At 50.1% G+C, this 26,440-nt stretch overlaps 1 protein-coding gene across 3 annotated transcripts in view; it reads left to right on the top strand.

Moving 5' to 3' along the window:
- CHD7 (chromodomain helicase DNA binding protein 7) overlaps window positions 1-26,440 on the top strand; it is a 179,188-nt gene that overhangs the window by 149,241 nt on the left and 3,507 nt on the right. For 2 of the 3 annotated variants that reach the window (XM_059043515.2, XM_067017044.1), the window contains exons 17-36: window positions 601-796; window positions 1,072-1,239; window positions 1,455-1,634; window positions 4,760-4,870; window positions 4,958-5,163; window positions 7,519-7,718; window positions 7,906-8,065; window positions 12,291-12,380; window positions 12,843-12,946; window positions 14,293-14,422; window positions 14,948-15,020; window positions 15,180-15,237; window positions 15,943-16,171; window positions 16,395-17,389; window positions 18,159-18,319; window positions 20,728-20,955; window positions 21,184-21,627; window positions 24,669-24,890; window positions 25,944-26,084; window positions 26,303-26,407. In XM_059043515.2, coding sequence (XP_058899498.1) covers window positions 601-796; window positions 1,072-1,239; window positions 1,455-1,634; window positions 4,760-4,870; window positions 4,958-5,163; window positions 7,519-7,718; window positions 7,906-8,065; window positions 12,291-12,380; window positions 12,843-12,946; window positions 14,293-14,422; window positions 14,948-15,020; window positions 15,180-15,237; window positions 15,943-16,171; window positions 16,395-17,389; window positions 18,159-18,319; window positions 20,728-20,955; window positions 21,184-21,627; window positions 24,669-24,890; window positions 25,944-26,084; window positions 26,303-26,407 — 4,201 coding nt within the window. The remainder of the gene's footprint in view (window positions 1-600; window positions 797-1,071; window positions 1,240-1,454; window positions 1,635-4,759; window positions 4,871-4,957; window positions 5,164-7,518; window positions 7,719-7,905; window positions 8,066-12,290; window positions 12,381-12,842; window positions 12,947-14,292; window positions 14,423-14,947; window positions 15,021-15,179; window positions 15,238-15,942; window positions 16,172-16,394; window positions 17,390-18,158; window positions 18,320-20,727; window positions 20,956-21,183; window positions 21,628-24,668; window positions 24,891-25,943; window positions 26,085-26,302; window positions 26,408-26,440) is intronic. The other variant, XM_059043523.2, reaches the window with a different exon arrangement.

Here is a 26,440-nt window from a genome sequence, read left to right on the forward strand (position 1 = left end):
ATATATATATATATATATATATATATATAGTTGTTTCGGCTACACTGCACGGCACGCGGGATCTTAGCTCCCCGACCAGGGATCGAACCCGTGCCCCCTGCAGTGGCAGCTTGGAGTCTTAACCGCTGGACCGCCAGGGAAGTCCCTTGAAGTGGCGTTTATAGTAAAGGGGACGGAGTAGGGGACATGTGCCACACCTCTTCTTAAAAGCTATAGATGGGCGTGACGGCTGTGCCACGCGACCCGTGCTGTTGTGGGCAGTTCTGCTTTCCATTTCTTTCCTTTGGCTAGGGGAGAACGGTTCTCACCGAAAATTGAAATTGTTTGTTGTTTCACTGTTGGAGGTTTCAGCCCTTTTCAGAGCTTAGATATTTCACTGGAGAGGAAGTAGAATGAACTTCAATCTTTGGGGCATTTGACCAATTGTATGAAAAACTACAACACCACCTATTTGCTCTGAAATTATTTCTGATAGATGATACCATCCTGTTCATGTATACCCCGTATTACATAATAGTACTTTCTTTAAAACACCAAAAAAGGGGAGAAGTGCATTTTGGCCGTTCGTCGGGCCTCCTTGTTAACACGGACATTTTCTAGGTACCCGTACGAAAGGATCGACGGCCGGGTCAGAGGGAACCTCCGCCAGGCAGCTATCGACAGGTTCTCCAAACCTGACTCTGATAGGTTTGTTTTCCTCCTGTGTACAAGGGCAGGAGGTTTAGGCATTAATCTTACTGCTGCTGACACCTGCATCATCTTTGATTCCGACTGGAATCCCCAAAATGATCTCCAGGTAAACATGCAAGAAAACCTCCCTGATGCCTCCCTCTCCCACTTTTGAAAGTCGTTCTGCTGTGTCAGACCAATAAGTTAAAATCGTGTAGTCGCTCGGCAGTGTCCCGTGATTGGGCAAATGAACCAGCTAGTAATCAATTCATTAATAATGTGGAAGTAATTTCTTACCCTCGTCTGTTAAACTGCGCCCCTGTTTATTGGAACAGATGCTCTTATAACTGACAGTCGAGTCTTTTCTTTCTTTGGTAGCCATTCATTTCCTTTTTCTTCCAGGCTCAGGCTAGATGTCATAGAATAGGACAGAGCAAATCTGTGAAAATCTACAGGCTGATTACAAGGAATTCTTACGAGAGGGAAATGTTCGACAAAGCTAGTTTGAAGCTCGGTCTGGATAAAGCTGTCCTGCAGTCCATGAGCGGAAGGGAAAACGCTCCCAACGGGGTAAAGCATGCTGTCCACACATTTGCATTTGCTCTTGCTCCACTGTTTAGCGCTTATACTGAGAAGTTTTCCAGCGTCGGATTATCTTTTGGCCTCGATATTTTAAGCATATTTTGTCACATTTTCCTCTGTTATCATTAAGGTTTACCCTCTTTGAGAAAGATGAATCATTCGTTCAGCCTGCAGACAGTTCTGAAAATAGTTCTCTAAAACAGGTACAACAGCTTTCCAAGAAAGAAATAGAGGATCTTCTCCGGAAAGGGGCTTACGGTGCACTCATGGATGAGGAGGACGAGGGGTCTAAATTCTGCGAAGAAGATATCGACCAGATTCTCCTCCGGCGAACCCACACCATCACCATCGAGTCTGAGGGAAAGGGCTCCACGTTTGCTAAGGTGCGGATCGATCCCAAGCGGCGGGTGTTCTGTGGCAGCGGAGCGGAGTTTGTGTCACGCGCTCACGGGAAGCACACGTAATGTCTGCTTTACATTGCACGTTAAGAGATTAGTGATTAACTCCCGCCTGATGGAGCCCCCGATGCACGAAACACTCGTTGTGTTTTGGGTCCTGTTCTCTGTACCGGGCCTCGGGGTCACCCACACCTTGTCCCGGCAACGCTTCCCGCCTCGCCGGGCTCGTCCTTTACCTGTGTTCCGGCCCCTCCCTCTCTGCTTCTTGAGCCTCTGCTCCATCACCCTCTCCCCGCTTTCCTGTGATCCCGACCCCTGACAGCCTTCAGAGCAGTCAGCTCACCCCTAGCTGAAGAAGCCCCCCATCTGTTTTCCGCGCTGGCTACAAGCCCGCAACTCTTCTTTCGCAGCGAAGATCCACGCGAGCGTTATCTTCGCTGCTCTTTCCCGTGCCTCCCTTTCTGCTAATTTCGCACCTGCCAGCTTCCAGCCCGCCCTCACCTCTCCACTCCATCCCCTCCGCCCGGGGCCCCTTCTGAGGCTTCCCCCATCCACCCCCAGGCCCAGTGCCACGCTTTCATTTTTAACAACTCTCTTGAAATGGAATTTACTTACCGCAAAATTCCCCTACTTTAAGTGTACCGTTCAGTGCCTTTCCCGTATTCACAAACTTGTACGAGTATCCCCACATCTAAGTTTAGAACGTCTCCATCACCCCAGTAACAATCCCCCCACCCCGCCTCCCGTCCCCTCCGCCTCTGAGTCCTGGCAGCCCTTCCACTGCTTTCTGTCTCCCAAGGTTTGCCTACTCTGGGCGGTTCATGTAAGTGGGATCATACAACGTGTGGTCGGTCTTCTGTGCCTGGCCTCGCCCACCCATGAGCCTTTTGAGGTTCATCCATGTTGTAGCACGCGTGAGACGTTCCTATTGCTGAACAGTATCCCATCCTGTGGTTATACCTCATTCACCACTTGATAATGGACATTGATTGTTGATCCATTCACTAGCTGCTAATGAAATTTGGAGTGTTTCCATTTTGGGGTTATTATGAATACTGTTGTTACAGACATCTGTGAACAAGTTTTTTTGTGGACGTGTGTTTTCATTCCTCCTGCATATATACCGGGAATGGAGGTACTGGGTCGTATGTTAACTCTGTGTTGAATCCTTTGAGGAGCTGCCAGACTGTTCCCTGAAGTGACGGTGCCATTTTCCCTTCCTACTAGCAGTGTTTAGGGTCCTCATTCCTCCGCATCCTCACCAGTGCTTCTCGCTGTCTGACTTTTTGATTATCGGCCTATTATTGAGTGTGAAGTGGTAGCCCTCTCTGGTCTGCTCTGCATTTCTCTGCTGCTATTTAGCATCTATTCGTGTTCTTATTGGCTATATATATATATATATATATAATCTTTGGAGAAATGTCTATTCACATCTTTTGAACAACTCTGAACTCTTGAGTGAGTTGTCTTTTTTATTGAATTCTAAGAATTCCAGATAAAAGTTTCTCATCAGATAATACAATTTGCAAATATTTCTCCTAGTCTTTTCCTAATGGTGTTTAATTTTAAGAAGCCTACCCATTTTCTCTTTTATCGTTTGTGCTTTTGGTTCATTGTTTAACCTTAGGTCACAGAGATTTGCTCCTGTGTTTTCTTCTAAGAGTTTTATAGTTTTCACTCTTAACTTTATGTCTCTGATCCCTGTTGAGTGAATTTTTGTGTGTGATGTGAGACAGAGGTCCAGCTCCCTCCTTTTGCATGTAGATACCCAGTTACTTCAGCTACTCCACTTGTCCCAGCTACTCCACTTGTCCCAGCTACTCCAGTCTTAAAAGGCTCTCCTTCTCTGGGCTCTGTGACCCAACACCTTCTCCCTCACATCTTTCAGCCTCTTTTCAGCTTCTTTCCTCCCTCCTCACAGGCACCTCAGATTCAGTAGGTACCAAAGCAGATTAATCATCCCTGTCCCTCTACCCTCTGTTTGCACGCGTGTGCATGTACACACACGCACACACACACACGCGCGCGCGCCTGCGCGCGCCCTTGTGTTTTCACCTGAGCCACCTTTCAGATGCCAGCGTTGGGTGCTGAGGTTTTCCTGGCTTCCTCGTCCTCCAGGCTTCACATCCACTCAGATCCCAACTCCTTTAATTTGCCTCTTACAGGCCACCTTCTAGACTGTATCCTTTTCTTCATTTCTGCCGGTCTTCCCTGTGCCTCCCTAAACTATGGCCGCAGCCTGTCCGACTTTGTTCTGCCCTCCCTGCCCCAGGACACCACTGTGGTCCCTCTGACAGGTGACTTTGGATATGGTCGCGTACCTCTTGAGATTATTCCCATTTTCAGAGAGTTCCCCACTACCTCAGGATGGAGTTCAGAATCTGTTAACAGGACATGCAAGGCCCTGCTTGACCCGGCTTTTGCCCTCCTCACCAGCTTGACCTTGGGCTACACTCCCCAGCCGTACGACGTGATCACCTTTCTTCTCTGTGCCTTTGCACATGCCCCACCCTGAACGTTTCCACATGCTTTCCTGTTCTGTGGGCTTTCTTAACACTCTGGTCCAGGCACTGTATTCTGGAGGGCCTGTTCTCTCCTCCCAGCAGTGAGTGCCCTCCCTGTACCCGCACCCAACCTGAGCCTGGTTAGGGCTCCTCTCTGTATATCGGCTACACCTGTACGTACCTTTGTTGCCTGTCGTGTATTATGCTGTGCCGTCATCTTTTATCATCCTTTTTTTTTTTTTTTTTTTTTTTTTTTTGCGGTACGCGTGCCTCTCCCGTTGCGGAGCACAGGCTCCGGACGCGCAGGCTCAGCGGCCACGGCTCACGGGCCCAGCTGCTCCGGGGCACGAACCCGCGTCCCCTGCATCGGCAGGCGGACTCTCAACCACTGCGCCACCAGGGAAGCCCTATTTTATCCTCTTTCATCAACCCCTGGACAGTGAGCTGCCTGAGGGACGGTCGTTCATCCCAGCCCCATGGACCACAGCATCTGGCTCACAGTAGAAGGATGGGTCCGTGTTCGAGTGAATGAATGTGTGAAAACTGCTTGGCATTTTGCCACTGAGAAAAGCGTCTCAAAGTAATACATGTTTTTTTCCCTTTTAGGCCAGTTTCGTTGCATCTGGAAACAGGACAGATATTTCCTTGGATGATCCCAATTTCTGGCAAAAGTGGGCTAAGAAGGCGGAATTGGATATCGACGCCTTAAATGGGAGGGTGAGTGAGAGGCCACCTTCAAACGCTGCCCGGCCTCCCCCAGGGGTTGCTTTTCCAGAAGTTTCAAATGTATCTGCTGTCTTGTAGAACAACCTGGTTATTGACACTCCAAGAGTGAGGAAGCAAACCAGGCTGTACAGCGCAGTGAAGGAGGATGAGCTAATGGAATTTTCAGACTTGGAGAGCGATTCCGAAGAGAAGCCCTGCACGAAGCCACGGCGGCCGCAGGACAGGTCCCAGGGCTATGCCAGGAGCGAGTGCTTCAGAGTGGAGAAGAACCTGCTTGTCTATGGGTGAGTCAGGCTCATGTGAGAGATGGAATTTTATTCGAAAAATCGTTAGGATTCCAAGTGGCGGAGAAAAGCCCTATTTGTGTTTGGATTCCTGTGACTCCCGGTAGCAAATGCCTTTGACGCAACCCGAGCGGGCCTGGGGCCTCTTGGTCAAAGAGCTCAATGCTGTGCAGATCCTCACGGATTCGAAGGGGGTTTGCCCCTTAAGGAATGATGTCAGATCCAAATTTACTTGCTAATCATTAATAACTCAGAACGAAGCCTCAGAATAACAGCCTCTTTTCCTAGTGTACCTTCACATAAAATTACCACTGTGGTCATCGTTCATTATTTTTCCATTATAAAAACTTGTTAAAGGCAGTCGTCTCACTTGTAGAGCTCTTCCGACTCATCTGAAACATAAATGGTGGTCATTTCAACTCTCTGAATGGGTCGTGTTCTCCTGCTGGACCCCGAGATCCACATCTGACCCATATCTGAACCTCCGGTGCCCACACAGGGCTCTGAAAGGCAGGTGCTCGGTGAGCATCTGAATTCGTAAATACACGTGCTCTGGCACGTGGTGGGACTGTAGGCGAATGCCACTCACATGAAAAAACGGCCACCAAAACAGTATCTCTATAGGTCTGATGTCATCTGCTCTGTGATTTTTTTTTTCTTCCGATGGCTCGTCGTTAGTTTCAGAGAAACACAAACATTCTCCTAACGTGGCAGACAGGGCTCCTACCTGGCCCTTGTCTGTCTCGTGGGTCCTTTCCGCGGGCACCCTGGGCCGCTGTTGGGACAGAGGCTTCTTCTCCTGCCGTGTGCACTGTTCCGTCTCATCTCTGTTTCCACATGCAGCCCTGCCCGCCCACCGCCTCCTGCCCTTGACCTCTGACCACCGCCTCCTGCCCTTGACCTCTGAGCAGGCATCCCCTCGGCACCTGCCCCAGAGGGTCTCCCTGCACTCACTGTCACGCTCGGCATGTCGGGTGATAGCCTCTCCTGCTGGAGCCCTGGGGAAGGGCTCCGTGAGCAGCAGGGCTCCCCCTTCGTGTCCTCGGGGCAGAGAGTGCGGGGCCAGTGGGCACGGCGAGGGCCGGGCCAGCGGCTGCTTATGCTGTAAAGGAGGTTCCACTGCAGCCGGTCCCGTGTCTCGGCAGCTGTGTCACCTCTCCTCATCGTCTCTGCAAGCCGGGCATTCTTTCCCGGCCACCCCTAGCTACTGAGCCCTTTGCTGCTTCCCCTGCTTCCGTGTTTCACCCTAATGACCAAAGCTGAGAATGTTGCTGCTAACTTCAGAAACGGAACATTAATAACTGCCGAAGCTAAGCAGTATGCTTAGGGCCTCTGACTTTCGGTAACGCCCTCCCCTCCTCCCACAGGCATCAGGTGTGTGGGCACCTGCCACCCGCGGGGCACTGTGCTAGGACACGGCAGTGAGCAGGCGGTCACGGCGCCCCCCTCCACCCCGGGGGCAGGTGGGCAGGCAGGTGAACCAGCAGAAAGGGCAGTAAACTGGTCAAGCCGCACAGGTGCTCCGTGCCAGTGGGGCAGAGAGGCACGTCCTCTCTCTTTAAGATGCAGCTCGGGGCGGGGAATCAAAGAAGGCGTGTGAATGGATATCACGCATTAGCTGGGGTAAGAGGGAGGGTGGGACGTCGGGCAGGGAGGAGGAGACAGTTCCCAGCAGAAAGAGCAGTGCGTCCGAAGGCGATTTGAGGAACTGGGGAAACTTCTCTGAAGCCGGGAGGACCGGGGCCGGGCAGAGGCGGGGCCGCGGGGCGAACTCCGCCCCTCGCGTGGGGGCCGGGTTCCTGCCCTGGGCGCCTGGAACCCGGGGAGGGTGCGCTCACGCGGCGTCTGCCTGTGCGCCGCACGCGTAGGTCTGTCCACGGTCCTCTCTCCCCCCGTTTCACGCAAGGACCTGGGAGCGCTCTTGTACTTGGCACCCAGCACCCCTGTTTCAAAGGGAGACCTTTCATGGCCTCCAGTTACTCATCAGGGCGTCCCTTGGAGGTGAGTCGATGCAGCTGCACCTTTAGCCGCGTGCGTCCTGATTTGGGGGCAGTCACTCTCGTCACCTTCCATCTCAAATGGTGGGTCGGCTTCGGAAGGTCCGATCCGTGCCCACGTGAAGTGGAGCAGGGGGTTTCCGGGTCTCAGCTGGGAAGGCCTGTGTCAGCCCCCGCCCTGCGGCGCAGTGAGCACGCGTCCGGGTGGTAACGGCGCCCTGGGTTGTCTCACTGTAACCTGATGTCAGATGTCGCTAGTTTTGACCCAGGCTCTCCTAACACTGCCACCTGACCGTGAAACCAAAGCCGCACGTCCAAACCCAGAGGCACCGTCTGCATGTGAATGTTTGCTTTGCAGCTGGGGGCGCTGGACAGACATCCTTTCCCATGGCCGCTACAAGCGTCAGCTCAGCGAGCGAGACGTGGAGACCATCTGCAGGACTATCCTCGTGTACTGCCTCAACCACTACAGGGGGGACGAGAACATCAAGGGCTTCGTCTGGGATCTGATCACGCCCACGGCCGACGGCCAGACGCGGGCCCTGGTCAACCACTCCGGTGGGTCGGCGTCGCGCCTCGTGCGGCGGGGTCCCAGGGAGCTGCCGGGGACGCTCGGGACGCGTCCCAGAGCCCGTGCGTGCGTGCGTCCCTGCCTTGCACGGAGATTCCTGACCCCGACGCCATAACCAACCGGGGTCCTGGAGAGCTTCTGTTGTCACGGTTATCATGACTCCTCTGCTTGTAGGTTTATCAGCCCCGGTGCCCAGGGGGCGGAAGGGCAAGAAGGTGAAAGCCCAGAGCTCGCACCCGGTGGTGCAGGACGCCGACTGGCTGGCCGGCTGCAACCCAGATGCCCTGTTCCAGGAGGACAGCTACAAGAAGCACCTGAAGCACCACTGCAACAAGTACGTCATGAAGGGCGGTCATGGGGAGCGGGCGACCCTTCTTCTTCTTAAACGTGCACGTGTTTAAGTGTACGCATATACTAGGTATATACATCAGTAAGACGGTTACACCGTATTTACTGTGTTGGTACAACTTGACTGTTGTTCTTGAAACATGACGCCAAGTTACGTGACAGCCTGCCTTCAGGCAGCTGACTTTTTTGGGGGGGTGGTGGTAAAAGATGCGTGACACAGTTTTACTATTTTAACTCTTTGTAAGTGAGCAACTCACTGGGAATGATCACTCGGATTGCTGTGTCCTCATCACCACTGTCTACACCCCAAATCTTTTTGTTGACCTTAACATGAGCTCTGTACCTATTTCATGATTTCTCCCCCCTGGAGCCCCTGACAATCACCACTCTACCTTCTGTCTCTGTGAATTTGCCTATTCTAGGCACCTCATAAGTGGAATCACATAATACTTGCCTCGCTGTATCTGGTTTGTTTTACTCAGCCCACTGTTGTCAAGGTTCATCCGTGTTGTAGCTTGTGCCAGATTTTTGTTCCTTTTTATGGCTGAGCCATATTCCATTGTAGGTATAGACCACGTTTGTTCATCCATCCATCCGTGAGCACTTGGGGTGGCTGACACCTTTTGACTGTTGTGAATGTTGCTGCTGTGGACGTCGTGGATAACTCGGTTTTAGCCAGTGTGTACTAGAGAATTATGGTTAACTTTATGTGATCCCGCCTTCAACTGGCTGCTTTCAGTCGGGGGACTGCGGAGTTCACATGGTATTTTTTGCTTCATAGTGCCTCAGTTACTGGGTCCTTTCTTCTTACCTCTGAGCTTAGAATCACATTCCTTATCTTTATTTCCAGAACCTGATTATATATAATTGAAGGATACTAGGTCTGAATTCATTTCATCGCTCGGAGCTCTGTGAGCTGCCGACTCGTTACACCAGCATCCACACGCGTTGATTCCTTCCGTCCTCTGAGCAATGCGTGTCCGGTATCCGGGCTCAGGCAGCACTACCCCTGCACAGCTCTCCCCTTCCTGGCTTTGGGCGACCTGGGGCAGGCTCCTTGCCCTCTCAAAGACCCACCTTCTGTATTCGTCAAACAGAGCTTAAATAAATGTTTATTTCTCTTTTAAATCGTAGCGACAACAATCTGAGCACCTAATACGGGCAGCACGCCAAGCGCTTCCTTTGGATTATGTGTTTTGAGTCGTCTAAGACAAGTCGTGCTCTTTCATCCCCATTGACGTGGCAAGGAGACCAAGTCTCGGGTGCCTAAGGTCCCTCGGCTAGTTAAGGGGCAGCGAGCGCCCTTGCTTTCGAGCAGAGCAGCCCTGCCCATCTCGGAGCCCTCCCTCCCCTCAGGGTCGTTGAAAACCTCAGTGAAATAATTCCTGGAGAACATCTGCTACTCCTGGGGTGCTTGTCCCTTTTTTTTTTTTTTTTTTTTTTTTTGCTCTACGCGGGCCTCTCACTGTTGTGGCCTCTCCCGCTGCGGAGCGCAGGCTCCGGACACGCAGGCGCAGCGGCCATGGCTCACGGGCCCAGCCGATCCGCGGCACGTGGGATCCTCCCGGACCGGGGCACGAACCCGCGTCCCCTGCATCGGCAGGCGGACTCTCAACCACTGCGCCACCAGGGAAGCCCGCTCGTCCCTTTTTAAATGCAGCGGTGCTTTCAGGGACTACCTCTGATCATCATTGCTGGATTTTGACTGGCAAGATTTTTCCCTTCTGAGTCTTCAAAGCCATTACCTCAGACCCTTTTGGCACCTCAGAAGCTGCTGTCACTGCCATAGCATAATGGTTCTCCCTCAAGCCCTGCCCCGCTTACCGCTATTAGAAAACTTCTGTTTCTCTGTGGTCTATGTGAACTCGGGGTCCATGACCTTCCGAACTCTGGATTCAGACAAACTCTAACTGAAGGGGTTTCGTGTGGGAACAACGGCTCCTGTTCCCGGACCCCCAGTGTGATGGTGGCGGTTTCTAACTTCCTGCTCGGTTGTCAGTAACAGACTTCTGTAGGGTACGCGGCCCAGTTAGTACGTGAGCTGTAACTAGTGTTCTTCCCATCGTCCCCCGGGTCTCGGGAGAAGAACCGGCGCTGCCTCTCCCGTCTCCCCTCTGGGATGAGCAGCCAGAGAGAAAATGAGACCCAAACCGAGGGACCTCCTGGAAAATAGCTGGCCGGGCCTCCTCCAAAGTGTGAAGAGACGAAGACAGGAACTGTCTCAAGTTGAAGGTGACAGAAGGGGTAGGACAGTTCAGTGCACACGTGCTCGCGGCCCGGATGCTGGTCCAGGAAACGGGCACCAGGGGGACAGCCGCTGAAATGAGAACAGGGTCTGGGGACTTGTTAGGAGTCCTGCCTGTCTCACTCACCACGTGCAAGCTCCTCAGGGTCAGAGGCCGCCCCCCGTCACCCCGTTAATGCTGCCAGGCCACTCAGCTTGCCAGTGCGTTGCTTTGAGTTTCTTCCTCTAGAAGGAAGGTGGCATTCACAGTTAGTCCGTAAGAGTCTCCACAGAACTAAAATTCCTCGTGAGGTAGGAAACTTTGTCTTCTGCCGAAGGGAGAGAAACCGTTCGGATCACTGCCGCTGCGCCGAGTTTTGGTGAATAAAAGAGAATCCAGCGAAAGGTGGAGGGGGCACCCCTTGCCAAGCATCCTGTGTAAGGAGATCTGGTCTACAGGCTCTTCCTGTGCCAGCCAGGGGGGCCTGCGCCGTCACTTTTCTTCTGCTGGTTCAGTGTGGCACAGCCAATTTTTAATCTTACCAAAAGAAAGAAATCTTAAAAGAATTAAAAACGAGTTCTCCAGAAAGGTCGCTTACTCTGGAGTGCATCCAGGTATTTGCAGCCTCACGCTTGGGCCGCTAAGGACCCAGGTTGTCCGGGAGCAGCCTGCTGGTGGAGAGGAAGGCGGGTCGCAGGGTGTCTGTGTGTGATCGGGAGTGGTCTGTCGTGGTGAAGCTGCCCCTAGTTGCCATTTGGACATTTTCAACGACAAGTGCCACGTCCCTAGAGACGCGGTGAAGTGATGGAGTCAGAGGGCCTAATTCTGAGAGGTCCATGCTCAAGGGGACCCTGCGACCTTGGACATGTCACTTGTCTTCTGTTGGCCTCGGTTTTCACGTTTGTGAAAATGGAAATTGTAACTTGCTCCACTTTGTCATGGAGTTATTGTAGAGATCAAATGAGCAAGTGTCCGTCAGTGTGATACATGGCTTGTAAAGTGTTCTGCAAGCGTATGATGGGATTCTCCAGCTAGGGGAGCTGTACTTGGTGTTATCTACTCACGGCCAAGGAGGTAGTCTTCAAATATGAGTCCTGAACGCACACTGGGGGCTGTCCAGCAGGAGATGCTAGACTTAGAGTAGACAGGCCTTGGGGATTTACCAGGTGGGCGTTATTGAAAGAATCAGGTCTCCGCCATTGAGGAAATCCAAGTGAGATCAAAAATCTGGTTCCTAGAATTCCATGAGTTTTTAAAAACTGATTCCTTGACAGTGACTAGGAACTTCAGTGAATTGGACACATTTTAATCTCCTTTGTGATGTTTTATTATTATTTGTTGAGCTACAACTTAGGCTTCCAGGTAATATAAGCTAGAAGGAATAAAAAACGGTTACTGTTCCTTAAGGGGGAAACGTAAGCATCCACTGCCACCACCATCTTCCTTTCTCGGAAACAAAGTTGTATAATCTGAAAAACCTGACATTCCATATTGAGGGTTTATTGTAAGGTAGTAAAACCAGATTTTATATCTCGTTTATTCCTACAACTTCTGATGTGCTTCCAAAAATGGTATTAAGGCAGCAGCTGAGGAAGTTTTATGAGATAATGAAGCAGAACAGTTACTGAAAGCCATCTGCCCCGTTGTTTACAAACTCGCTTCGATACTTCAGAGGCAGTGGTGGGCTACGTGTCTAAACTTCACAAGCTGCACGAGGTAGACTCCATGAAGTGTGCCCAGGCCGGGCTGAGCTCCGGCCCTCTCTGTGCAGGGGGAGCGGTTGCCAGGCAGGCCTGCTGGAAGCTAGCAGAAAGCACCACACAGAGGTGATTATGTGCCACCATCTGTCACGCTTCAAGCCTACCATACAGCATGGCTAATCAGCCTTGGCAGGATGATGGATGAACAGCAGCAGCTGCCAGAAGCCACTGTTGGCAAACAGTCCTGAAGTTAAGAACTTCTCCCCCCCTCTGTCTTCCTCTCCAGGGTCCTGCTGCGTGTCCGCATGCTGTACTACCTGAGACAAGAAGTGATAGGAGACCAGGCGGAGAAGATCCTAGAGGGCGCCGACTCAAGGTTGGTGTGAGCCCCCACGCTCTGCCGGCTCCCCTCGCGGGGAGCCGGGTGGTCAGAACACAGCACGGGGCGCGCCTCGAACCTCCGTCAACCGGCAGTGGCGCCTCTCCCTTTTTGCATCTCGAGAGCAGTTGTTTGCCCTACCAGCCTGGGGACGTGATGAGAATCGGGAAAAGCCTGTTCCTGTGTATGTGTGGATGTACGAAAAGGTGTGAACTAAATGACCGGTGTTCTGAGCTGACCTTTAAGATGGGGGCCCTGCGTGGTAAAGTTCACCTCCGGTCCTGGTAGCACGCGGCCGACTTCTGCCCTTTCTTTTAACCTTTGCTCACGCCGCCCCCAGCCCCACCCCACGATGCTCAGGTGCCTGTGGGAAGGGGGCGCGGGCTGTGTTCGTCCCTTGGCATCCTTTTGTAATGCTGGGATTCGTTTTAAATATCACGTAAACGGTTGTCTTTGTAGTGAAGCTGATGTGTGGATACCTGAGCCTTTCCACGCGGAAGTCCCCACAGATTGGTGGGATAAGGAAGCTGATAAGTCCCTCCTGATTGGAGTGTTCAAGCACGGTAAGGGGCGCCTCTGTTGGACCACATCTTGACCGTGTGGCTTTGTCTTTATTTAGAGCTCTTTGCATTCTCTTTCCAGAGTCATAATATTAATGAGGATAGTTCCAAAGGACTCTTGGCGTCTACCATTTCCTGTACTAAAAATCTAATATGAACTGTAAATATCAGATGCTGTTTTTGAATGTTTGTTGAGTATTTGAGAAGAAAACATTTCTTTCTTGGCTGTAAATAAAACCCAAGCCATATTTGTTTTAATAATAGCCAAGTTGTCCTATAGCTCTCCCTAAACTTTGCTTCCAGCATGGCTCCCCTTGCGAGCTCCGCCAGCCCGTGTCAAAGTGGACGGTGGGCTTAACCTCTGCTATTAATCTGTACAAGTGCCTCCTGGGCTTTGTTCCAAGCAATATTTCACAAATGTCAGTGCCGAGAACTCGTGGCTCCCCTGAGTAGGATGCAGCCTTGTTAACTTTGAAAGGCTGGGGATGCAGAACTGGCATGATATATACAGTGAACGATTCCTGATTATAATCCCGAGTCTCTGGAGGTCGTGGAGGTATTCTCAGCAGCCCAGCCTGACTAAAGGGGAGAATGATGGCTTATAAAACCTTTCATGATTACAGTTTGGCTTGCGGCTCTACAGCAGTTAGGAGCGGGGTGTGGTAGTACACGTCCTAATTGAATTGTGCTGTTCTGCCTCTGGACCACAGCCGTGTTTTGTGAGCTCAGCCTAAAAATCATCTTCCCGCAGCGCACTGTTGGGATCTGCCATCTTCCATCTAGTCAACTTGGGCAGTCAAAAAGCAAATGGCAGTCTGAAGACCGTAGACAGGGGGGAGCAGTGTCATCTTACTGACACGCATCATCCTAAGCCTAATGAGACAGGTTCGCAGGCCTGACGTAGACGGGGATGTCTCAGCCGGCGGCGCACGTTCCTGCAGGACTGAGGCTGTTCCCGGGGAGGGCGGGGTGGACCACTGCGGAGGGGTCACAGAAGAACATTACGAAGCCTTTTAATGCCAAGCAAAATCAGGTCTTGGGGACAATCATGGGGTCAGACATCTTCCCTGGCATCTTGCAGTTATTCTGAACCTGTTTCTCCGTTAGTATTTGCATTCATTCTGATAACAATCCCTGAAATGTGACCTGGCCCCCTCCTCCCCCTCCAAATCTGCCCGGGCATAAGTGTTCCACAGAATAGGCTACTACAGCCTGGTTTGTTTAAATCCAACATAAAATGATCATCTCAGTCGAGGGCCACGGGTGAGGTGGCCGTGCTCGTGATTCTGTGAGTGACAGGCCTTCGTTGTTTCCGTGTGTGTCCTCTGTGGGCCGGTGGGACGGCACAGGGTACGAGAAGTACAATTCCATGCGAGCTGACCCCGCGCTCTGCTTCCTGGAACGAGTTGGTATGCCCGATGCCAAGGCCATCGCTGCCGAGCAGAGAGGAACAGACATGCTGGCAGATGGCGGTGACGGGTAAGAAGGACATTTTAAAATTTTAATAAACTTTATGTCAGTGTCACATCTACTGGCAGGGTTCAGTTCTCACTCGGCACTGTGCATTACATTGCATCTGATTTGGACTTAAGTGATGTTTACCAGTGTACTCTGTTTATATATCGTAATTACTATTTAAACACAATATATGACCTAGATAATCTGCAACTTGTCTGTCTTTTCCAAATGATGACAGCCCCCCGCCCCCAGTTGGGGTGCGGGCGCGCGCGGACGGACACACACACACACACACACACACACGCACACACCCTACCTCTCATGGCTACACGCTTTGAATACCGACAGAGTCGCGGGGACACACACAGACACACACACATACACACACACACACACACCCTACCTCTCATGGCTACACGCTTTGAATACCGACAGAGTCGCTTTGGATGTCAGACTCAGAATCACGCGGGTTGTTACTCTTTCCCAGGCTCCCTTCAGTCTCTTGCTAATCAGTGTGATTTAAACCTTTTTTAAAATTGTATATAGGGGAGAATTTGATAGAGAAGATGAAGACCCAGAATATAAACCAACCAGAACGCCGTTCAAGGATGAAATAGATGTAAGAACTTGAGTACATTGACTTTTACGGCACCAGTAAAATATTGTATGCTCATATAAGACTTGTTAAGCTTTATAGATAATGGCCTTTTCTTGAAAAGATAAAAGCAAAATAAAACCTCAAATTAAAATAATTTCTCTTTCTCGCTTTGCTTTTGAGGAATTTGCAAATTCTCCTCCAGAAGATAAGGAAGAGCCCATGGAAATACGCGGCCCAGGTATGACTCCCTGAAAGCCGGGGGGAGCAGGGCTGACGAGTCGGGGGGTGCAGGCCTTGCCTTGCGGCTGGACTGTTGCCGCTTCACCACGGCGCTGTCTTCAAGTGCTGCTTCATCTATGCTGACTCATCTCCTTTGTGAAGAATTCTAATGCCTGTTTATTCTCGGTTTTTCATTCTGTTGAATTTCTTTGATAAAATAACTATTTTTTTGGATTAAGATAATTTACATATTTATGTTTAAAATCAGGTAGTGAAAAGTTTTAAGCATCTTTAGAAATACAGCTCTTAAAAACAGGGCATTTGTTAAGTATCTGAAGTATTGGCAGTTTACTGAGACACTGCTACCCTTTTTTCCTAATGTAAGATCATTAGCTAACAATTATGTGATTGTTTTTTACGTTCAAGACTATCACATTACAGGAGAGCACCCTTATCATGTAGTTTGCGGCACAAGGTATGTTTCTTTATGTAGGACTGACATATGACCTTGGTTTTTTTTCCCCCTAAGGAGCTGAGAAAGAAATGGTTTACAAGTTCCACACTAACATCACTCCTTATTTATATTTTAAAAACGAGAGCACTGCGATGCCCTTTTTCCCACGCTGCCATTTGAACGTTCGCGGGTCATCTCGTTTTGCTGGGAAACCCTGTGTATGGCGAGGTTATGGCTACACATTCAGAAATCTTCTCTTCGATTCCCCAGGCAAGCACAGCGAGGGCAGCGCTGAGTTAGGCCAGCTGTATTGGCCCAATACCTCGACCCTGACCACCCGTCTGCGCAGGCTCATTACCGCCTATCAGCGCAGCTATAAAAGGCAGCAGATGAGGCAGGAGGCCCTGATGAAGACCGACCGGCGGAGACGGCGGCCCCGGGAGGAAGTGCGGGCCCTGGAAGCTGAAAGGGAGGCTATAATATCCGAGAAACGGCAGAAGTGAGTTTCCGAGGGTTTCCCAGCGCCTGGTACCTTGCCCTCTCCTCTGCTCTTCTCCACCCGCGGGAGGCAGGCATCGCAGGCAAGGTAACCGCCGTCAAAGCGGCCCCCCCAGAAAGAGACAAGCCCTGTGAATTAAGTTCAGGGCAAACGAGGAAAAGGAGTCATAAACGTGAGGCCTTTTTACGCAGCCCAAGTCCGGTTAACGTCTCCTTTCTGACAGGTGGACGAGACGGGAAGAGGCGGACTTTTACCGCGTGGTGTCCACGTTTGGGGTTATTTTTGACCCGGCGAAACAGCAGTTCGACTGGAACCAGTTCCGAGCCTTTGCCAGGCTTGACAAGAAGTCCGATGAGAGTCTGGAGAAGTACTTCAGCTGCTTCGTGGCCATGTGCCGGCGGGTGTGTCGCGTGCCCGCCAAGCCAGATGGCGGTAGGTTCGCCGGGCACGGAGCAGCGGGGCGGGGGCGGGGCAGGCGCCCTCGGGTGACACGCGCTCCCCCTGCCGCAGAGCCGCCCGACCTGCCCTCGGCGATCGAGCCCATCACGGAGGAGCGCGCCTCGCGCACCCTGTACCGCATCGAGCTGCTGCGGAAGATCCGCGAGCAGGTGCTGCGCCACCCGCAGCTGGCCGAGCGGCTCCGGCTCTGCCAGCCCAGCCTGGACCTGCCCGAGTGGTGGGAGTGCGGCAGGCACGACCGGGACCTGCTGGTGGGCGCCGCCAAGCACGGGGTCAGCCGCACGGACTACCACATCCTCAACGACCCCGAGCTCTCCTTCCTGGACGCGCACAAAACCTTCGCCCAGACCCGAGGGGCGGCCGGCGCCCCGGCCCTGAACGCGCTGGCCCTGGGCTTTGGCCAGACGCCCGCCGCCGCCGCCGCCGCCGCCGCCGCCGCCGCCGCCCCCACCCCCGCCCCCGCCGCCCCGGGCCAGGAGGAGAAGGCGGGAGGGGCCGGGGCCGAGGCCAAGGCCGGGGAGGCGGGGGAGGCCGAGGTGAAGGAGGAGGAGGAGGAGGCCGAGGGCGGCGGGAAGGACCGGAAGCAGGACCGCGAGGCCGAGGCCGAGGCCGAGCCCGGCGCCGGGAAGAGCGAGCCGAGAGGGGTGGAGGTCGGTGCGGACACGGGGCCCAAGTCCGTTTCAGAAAAGGGTTCCGAGGAGGACGAAGAGGAAAAGCTGGAGGACGATGACAAGTCGGAAGAGTCTTCCCAGCCCGAAGGTAACGCCCGGCCCTGCAGGCCCCTCCTGAACCCATCCCCGCGGGTGTCTTCCTGTCATGTGACCGGTGCTCTTTTTTTTTTTTCCCCCCGGTTGTGTACATTTCCTTCTGTGAAGGAGTAGTGTCAGGTTATGCCGAGATATCGCTACGTTTTGCTTTGATGTGATGTGTAAGCATGCCATTTCGAACGACTTAACTTCCCAGAAGGAGGGTTTTACAGACACTAACAATTTTAAAACAAACGATGCTTTATTTTTCATTCCGAAGTAAAGGGTGGGAGTAGAATCTGGGAAGAACCAGTTCTCTTCCTAAGTCCCAGGTAAGGTTGCCGTACCTGCCACGAAGGAAAAATGAAGCGCCGTGTTGTACTTTTCTGCCGGAGCAGCGGCTCGGAACTGCTGCGGCTCGGAACTGTGGCCAACGCATTAGTCCTTTTCCTGGTGGAGGAACAGAGGCCCTGCCGGGTCAGAGGCTTGGCTGTCATTCAGCCTCCTGCAAGACTTGTGCGCAGGATGCCTGACGACTAGTGACGTAACGTCCCTAAGCCTCTGCTTCCTCGTCTGTAAAACAGGAATAACACCACCTACGTGAAAGGGCCCTTGCAAGCTTTCAGCGACAAGATTTGTAACGTGCCTAATACCATTGTAGCCGTAGTAGGTACTCGATAACATGGAGCTCATCAGTATTCAGATATTAAATCATGTCTTTTCTACACTCCCTTTTCAGCGCTATGCTGGTTGTGAGCAATGCACATTAACTCGTTTCTCAGCAGGAACTGTCTCGAGAGGGAAGAATTTTGATGAAGAGAGCAATGCTTCCATGAGCACTGCTAGGGATGAGACCCGAGACGGATTCTACATGGAGGATGGAGATCCGTCCGTAGCTCAGCTCCTTCATGAAAGAACGTTTGCCTTCTCATTTTGGCCTAAGGTCGGTGAGGTTTTGTTGTTGTTGTTGTTTTGGTGACCAAAAAAGAATAGGGTGGAGGAAATCATTCTAGCTTGATTTTTCAACTAATGTTAAGGTAAACTCTGACACAGTGTATGAAGACTGTAGATTTTGCTTGTGTTTTTAAAAGAATGATCTTCGGGCTTCCCTGGTGGCGCAGTGGTTGGGAACCCGCCTGCCGATGCAGGGGACACGGGTTCGTGCGCCGGTCCGAGAGGATCCCACATGCCGCAGAGCAGCTGGGCCCGTGGGCCAGGGCCGCTGAGCCAGCGCGTCCGGAGCCTGCGCTCCCCAACGGGAGAGGCTACAACAGTGAGAAGCCCGCGTACCGCAAATAAATAAATAAATAAATAAATAAATAAATAAATAAAAGAATGATCTGCGAAAGCCCAAAGAAAAAATTCTGTGGAATAACTTTTTTAACAGGATGGGAAAGGTGCCAGGAAGCAAAGCAAATAAGAAAAAAGAACTGTTTATAAGGATTTTTGGTTCCTCGCAGTTTTTTAGATGATTTGTCTAGTATAGTCTATGGATTATTGTTTCAAAAGACTCACCCATCCGACAAAATAAAATATGTGACTCTTTTTTAAAAAGAATTTTTTATTGTGGTAAAAAACACATACCATGAAATTTACAATCTTGACTGTTTTTAAGTGTGTAGTTGGGTAGAGTTAAATATTTTCAGGTTGTTGTAAAAGAGACCCCCAGGACTTTTTTTTTATCTTGCAGGACTGAAACTCCTTCCCTGTAGATCAACTCCACTGCCCCACTGCCCCTAGACAACTACTATTCTACTTTCTGTTTCTGTAAACTTGACTGCTTTAGCTTAGATACTTCGTATAAGTGGAATCATACAGTACTAGTTCTTTTGTGAGTGGTTTATTTCACTTAGTGTGATGTCCTCAAGGTCCATCTGTGTCAAAGCAGGTAACAGGATTTCCTTCTGCGTTAAGGCTGGATAATATATTTATCGTGTGTATATACCACATTTTCTTTATCCATTCATCCATCATTGGGACATTTGGGTACCTTCCTCCTCTTGGCTTATTATGGTGCTACTGTAAATGTGAATGTACTAATGTCTCTTTGAGACCCTGCTTTCATTTCTTTTGGAAATGTAACCTGTAAGTGGTATTGCTGGATCATGTGATGGTTCTATTTTTAATTTGGGGGGGGAACCTCTGTACTGTTTTCCATAGCCATTGTACCATTTTGTAATCCCAACCACAATGCCCGGGTCAACCTGTGTGGACTTTAAAACTGTGTGTTTTGGGTTTTTTTTTAAATCCTGAAGCAGAACTTTCAGATTTACGACAACTTCATACATTTGGAACCCTGTAACCTTCTGAACTGGGGAGACGGTGGGCATTGACCCATTTGCTCGAATACATTATGAGATAATTCCAAATGTAGTTATCTATAACCAAAAGTAAAGTAGAAATTACTTTTTTGGCTAACTGGCATAATTTTATAATAAATCCCTATGTAATCTGGGTCTGTTTCTCAGGGTGGGGAGATAATCATCCTAATCACCGTAACAGGCTGTGTCTGGTTTAAAACAAGCAACACAGAAAAGGCTTGTCGACTCACCCCCAGGCTGCTCTCCCATAGTGTTAATTGTGAAAGAAACACCGCGAACTTTTTAACTGAAGAGTGTACTATCATAGACCTTTTTTTCCCTCTGTACGCTCCCTTATTTCCCCTGCTTTGCTAGTCTCCCTTATTGAGTTGAGAAGGCAGCTTCCCAGGTAAGCCGAAAGGTCTATAGCAGCAGGCTTTTAATCTATGGAAACCGGGTCTAAGAGCTGTAATTAGAAATTTTTAAAGTACACGCTTCAGTGAAACTTGACGTGATAATAGGTGGGAGATGCAAATTGACGCTCATTAGGTGTTCCTAGGTTGGTGCCCACGCGTAATGCTGAACTTTATTAATAGTGACGCTGATGGTGTCCCACTTCCTGGGACAGAGGCTGCGGTCCAGCCTGGGCACTGAAGCACCGGAGCGTCGAGAAGCTGACTGCAGGCTTCCATTGTCACCTGCTGACGTGCACCAACAATCTTTAGCCTACACAGCAGTTCCTTGTAAAACATGGGGACATTTTAGAGGTGGTGGTTATGTGACGTTCTCTCCTTTATGTGATTCATTGTTCATAATTGAAAAATGCTGATCTTACGTGTTGCGGCCACCTTCAGACCTCACACCAGAGTAAAGCGGTTCTGGTGGGTTTGGTTTATTTCCATGCTTGTTTGCTTTTTGTTTACTTTTGCTTTTCGCCCGCCCGTCTGCTTTGAAGCCTTTTCTGCTCTTCAGCGTCTCAGTGGATGTATTTATCTCGTAATTTTCACCAGGTCTTTGTTACAGTTTCGTGTGACTTTTCTTCTCCCTCCAGGATCGAGTAATGATAAACCGATTAGACAACATCTGTGAAGCAGTGCTGAAAGGCAAATGGCCGGTAAATAGGCGCCAGATGTTTGATTTCCAGGGCCTCATCCCCGGCTACCCGCCCCCCACCGCCGACAGTCCCCTGCAGAAGAGGAGCCTGGCCGAGCTGTCCGCGGTGGGCCAGGCGAGCATCAGCAGCAGCGAGGACCTCACCGCTTCCCCGCAGTTGTCCAAGGTCAGTTAGCGCGCCTGGCTGGTGCCGCTTAAAGATAAGCTCCCTTGACTCCGTTTGGAAGCTCGTGTTCACTGGTCCTACCGAGAAATAAGGAGGCTGCCGTTTCCTCCGCTCCGTTCAGCAGCCTCGGGTGTTTAATTCCTTAAGCTTCTCGTTCCTGGTTTCCGCGAGCCAGCGCGTGCAGCAGGTGCAGTTTTGGCTCACTCTTGTGTCGGGATTTCTCAACAGGAAGACGCCCTCAACCTCTCCGTCCCTCGCCAGCGGAGGAGGAGGAGGAGAAAGATCGAAATCGAGGCCGAAAGAGCTGCCAAGCGGCGAAACCTCATGGAGATGGTTGCCCAGCTGCGGGAGAATCAGGTGGTCTCGGAAAACGGACAAGAGAAAGTTGTCGATTTATCAAAGGCCTCGAGAGAGGCAGCAAGCTCTACCTCAAATTTTTCATCTCTTACTTCAAAGTTTATCTTGCCTAATGTCTCGGCGCCCATGTCTGATGCCTTTAAGACTCAAATGGAGCTGCTCCAGGCAGGCCTGTCCCGCGCGCCCGCCAGGCACCTGCTCAACGGCTCCCTCGTGGACGGAGAGCCTCCCATGAAGAGGAGGCGGGGAAGGAGGAAAAACGTGGAGGGCCTCGACCTGCTGTTCATGAGCCACAAACGGACGTCACTGAGTGCAGTAAGTCCAGGGGCTGGCTCCCCCCCCGCGCGCCCGCGCCGGCCGCCCGGGTCCCGGCTCTGCTGCGCGCCCTGGGGCGCGCGCCCCTCGGTGACGCGCCGCGAAAGCCGGCCCCTTCCGCTAAAGAAGGAGTCGCGATGGACAGAGTCGTGGTTCTGAGCCGGAAAGCTGCGCTCAGCGTTGACGCAGATCACTCGGCCTGAACCACGGGTAGCTTGAGGATTTATTCTTCCCAAGATCCTAGTATATTGATCACTCTCGGGAGACTAGCCCAAAACAAAAACATGTTCTGCTGAGCCTGTAATCGTTATCTCTGAACCCTCGAGGTGGAAAAAGCTTCTGCTCTTAAAAGTATCCATCTGTTTGGGGCCTGGCGTTTATTAGATTTGTTCAGTTTCAGACTTAAGATCTGTGTTCGCGTGCAGAGCTAGTGATTGCAAATTCTCTTGCCTCCAGAAGCAGATATTTTAAAAGTCTCAACTGAATTGAGGTCTGTGCTAGTTTAGTTTTGCAAGAAATATGTGTCAGTGGATTTTGTCATTTTCTTCTTCGATTCAAAGGAAATGAGTGCAGTGTAATCAAAATAACTCTCTCCCTTAATCCGCTTCAACCACTCACCTAAACAAGTGCCACCCAACTAACGATGAGGTTTTACCCCAGAGAACCCGATTACACCAAGTCTTTTTAAAGCACTCACATTGGTACAAGGTACTGTAGGCCTTTGGGTTTGAAACCCGAATCAGCACAGAGGTGCTGGAGCTCCTGCCCAAGGAGATGGGATGCCGGCGGCAGGCCCAACCCCTGGGCGGCGGGACACAGTTTGGGAAACACCGAGGGGAGACGTTTGTTCCAATATGTTTCTCCTCATTTCATTCCTATTATTATTTCCCCATTTTTTATTTCTTGAATTTAGAGGAAACTTAATAAAAGAGTAGGGAAGGCGTGCTCAAGGTAGAGTCTCGAAGTGACAAAATAGCCTTCACTGAGACTGGCCCCCTAGTGGGGTCTGATTAAACCAGAAGCATCCGGGTGGTTAAAAGGTAATTTTCAAAAGTCATTACGAATGTACCAGTGGTAGTAATGGTCATTTTTGTTGATCATCTGACTACTTCTAAGAATCTTGAAAAATACACCTCACAGTGGATCGGCTGTGATTGTTTTTTCCCTTAGTTAAAACACCATTTCTAGGTGTGTGGTCCCCAAAGTGGCATCCCCAGCCATTAGCTTCCTGCTGGGAACCACCCTGATGCTTTGATAGGTTCTGTTCACTGAACAAACATCAACAAATCCGGGAGTTTCTGCAGCTCATACACGGCTTCATTTACTGTCTTTCAATTGGAATCTCACGTTTGTCTGCGGACCCAGCGTCAGGGATTAACAGGCAGTGAGACCAAGTGCTATCTCCTATTGCAGTTATACACCCTATGTTAAACTTACGGCTGACGTCATTCATTCACATATTCTAAGCTGTCCCTAGGAATTTACTGTTTTTTTTCCTGAAGTCATATTTAGCAGCCTGGCTCAAAACTCCTAACAGATGTTAAGAGAATGTATTTTTATTATTTTAATTTTTTCTTTTAACTCTTAACTGCTGGAATTTGGGGATTCCTCATTTGGTATTTTAGAGGGTTACGTGCGTGCACATAAAATACAAGGAGAATGCTGCTTGGTCTGTAAATAAACTGAGTAGTGAAGAGGTATAGAGGTCGGCAAGGTTACTTGTGTGGAACAAGACAGATCCCAAAATCTTGTGATGTGTTAGCATTCAAACCGGAGACCACTGTGCAGCCGTGAAAAGTAAGTAAGTTGTGAGAGCCAACCCCGCCCTGTGCCAGGCACGGGGGCGCGAAGAATAAAGGCCCGACGGGTGCTTGCACCAGAGAACTCAGTGTGTAAGATGGGTGACAGATAAATAACAACATATCACTGTTGTGAGAAGTCCCTGGGGTACTTTGAAAACCCAAAGGAAGAATGGGACTGGGGGAGGAGGATATGGGGAGAAACAGACGGGGAAGTTTCCCTGGAGTTGGCCGTACCTCGGTGAAATTTTGAAGGTTGTATGGGGGTAAGTCATTTGAAAAGAGGGGGCGGGGAGAGCATGTGCTAAGGGACTGAGGCCAGAGAGAGCCTATCATGTCTGGTGAACTGAAAGTTACTGGCCAGGGAATTTGGTGAGGAGGCAGCTTCGGCAGAGATGACCTTGGCGACAAGGTAGGATGCAAATCACGGAGGGCTGTGATTGCTATGCTAAAGAACTTGGATTTTATCCTGAAGGTGATGCAGATTCAGTTATCAAAATAGCTTAAACAGGGGAGTGATGTAACATGATTTTTGTGCAGAGTGGAGGTTGGATTAAAGAAGGGTGGAACTAGAATCAGGTGGACCCTTTCGGACTGATGCAGGGATACAGGTGGTCAGTGACGGAGACCTGAACCAAAGCGGGAACAGTAGGGATGGGCCTCACTGAAGATGTCTGCAGGTTGAAATAACGGAGTCTGAGGACCAGTGGCTGGGCAGTGGTAGAGTCTCAGCTCTGACTCAGCTTCGGTCACACTTGACCTTTCCAGTATAGCCACACACGCCTAATATGAGCTATTGTACTAACGACAAAAGTGTACTGATCACAGAGTGCCAAATAGCTAGGTATAAACTGGCTTCTGGAACATTCCTTTAATTATAATTTCTTTAATGATGCTATCCAGGGATCCCCAAAAGAGATTGAGAGGCTGCCTTCCATGCGTATCGGGCTCAGACTCCATTGCCCGTGTCATGCTCCTGGTGGCTTGCTTATTTAAGATCTCAAACATGGAGCGGTGATGGACTGTGAATTTTCTACCCCATTACTAATTCTACAGTGTGAAGAATGATACACGTTCCATCTTCTCATTTAATAGCTGTTCCCAAACTGCCGTTGTTTCAAGTAACTCTTTTCCCTTTATGATCAGAGATCCACTATGCTAGGCTGGCATCTCCTCGGGCTAGGATGTTGTCAGGATCTCTCTCTTCATGTGAGAATTCCGACCATTGTCAACTTTCTGCAGGAGGATGCTGAGGTGACCAAAGCTTTTGAAGAAGATATAGAGACCCCGCCTACAAGAGACATTCCTTCTCCTGGACAGCTGGACCCTGACACGCGGATCCCTGTTATAAATCTCGAAGATGGGACTAGGCTGGTGGGGGAAGAAGCTCCTAAAAACAAGGACTTAGTTGAATGGCTGAAGCTGCATCCCGCTTACACTGTTGATATGCCAAGTTACGTACCAGTGAGTATCACAGAGTGTAGAGTTGGGAGGATTCTTGCTCAGTCAGGCCATTTCCTTCTCCCGTGCGACGGAGAAATCCATCCCTGGCCCCTCTGCCTTTTGCTTGACTGTGTCGTCATCTCGGACGTTTCCCAGCTTTTGTCATTGTATATCCTACATTAGAGAAACTAGCTTCAGGTCTGTCCTACGTGAAGGGCAGCCTTGTCGCTATTTGAAGACGCCTAGTATGCATTTCCTTGCTTTTTCCTTCTCCCACCAAATAGATGGGATTGTTTTTCTGTTACTCTTCCCATGGTGTGGTTTCCGGGGTGGGTCTCGTTATTGGGAAGACACTCCCCAACGTGCTCTAATTGGTCTCTGGACTGGGTCTGCCCCGCACAGAATATTAGGAAGCTGTTACTGCAGAGATCTGAGCCGCTAAGATTTTATTAGCTTCTTTCTTAAACAGCTAACACTCATGCCGTTTATTAAACATGAGACGGGATCTCCAGATGATTTGTCACTTAAACTGCTTGCGAGCTAGTTGTGCAGATGTTTTACGTCCTATAACTTATGTGATTGAATTTTTAAAAACTTAAGTGTAGGAGTTTACATTTTATCTTGCTGAGTTCCTGCCACTCAGAATGCACCCTCCTGCAAAGGCTCTTTTATCCCTTGGGTTGTTTCTCCTCATGTACAGTCGCACGTTGTAGATGTGAGATCACCTCTGTATCCACTCAAGTCTCTGAGTAGAGATTAGCAAAGGTACCAGAGAAAGTTTCCTTTTCAAATACCATGACTTGGTTAAACATTTGGAGAAAAGATTTTAAGCAATTTATTGAGAGATAAAAGGAAAAGCATGTTCTCCACTTCTAAGTTTGTTCCTTAAGTAAAGGAAAAAGAGAATAGTCTTTCCTTTCAAAGGAAACTATGGTTTCTAATAATTAAAATGATTCTTGAAACTTCCATAGTAATTGAAAATGGCTTGGCTGTTCTGTTTGTCATTTATATAGGAAAGAATAAGTACTAAGTACAATTTTACTAAGTATGTTCTTTGTTTTTATTTTTTTGCAGAAGAATGCAGATGTGCTGTTTTCCTCATTTCAGAAACCGAAACAGAAACGACACAGATGTCGAAACCCTAATAAATTGGATATAAACACTTTGACAGGAGAAGAAAGGGTGCCTGTTGTCAATAAACGAAATGGGAAGAAGGTAAACATTGGGAAAGGGAACTGATCTCTATGCGATTTCCTTTTCCAGAAAGAAGTGTTTTATTCTGACATCTTTTATAGGGAAAAAGAATCATGTTTCTTCCAGAATACATGTGTATTTATATGATCTGTATATGTATATGTGTAGATATACAGATGGGAGGGGGAGAGGGAAGAATTTGTCTGTTTCTAAATCATTTTCCGAATGCCTCTCCCTAGATGGGTGGAGCTATGGCGCCTCCGATGAAGGATCTACCCCGGTGGCTGGAAGAAAACCCTGAGTTTGCAGTTGCCCCAGACTGGACCGATATAGTCAAGCAGTCTGTAAGTACAGACCCTGCCTTTCTGTCCAGAAAG

This window comes from Kogia breviceps, chromosome 17 (genome assembly GCF_026419965.1).
Source record: "Kogia breviceps isolate mKogBre1 chromosome 17, mKogBre1 haplotype 1, whole genome shotgun sequence".
NCBI classification, from domain to species: domain Eukaryota; kingdom Metazoa; phylum Chordata; class Mammalia; order Artiodactyla; family Physeteridae; genus Kogia; species Kogia breviceps.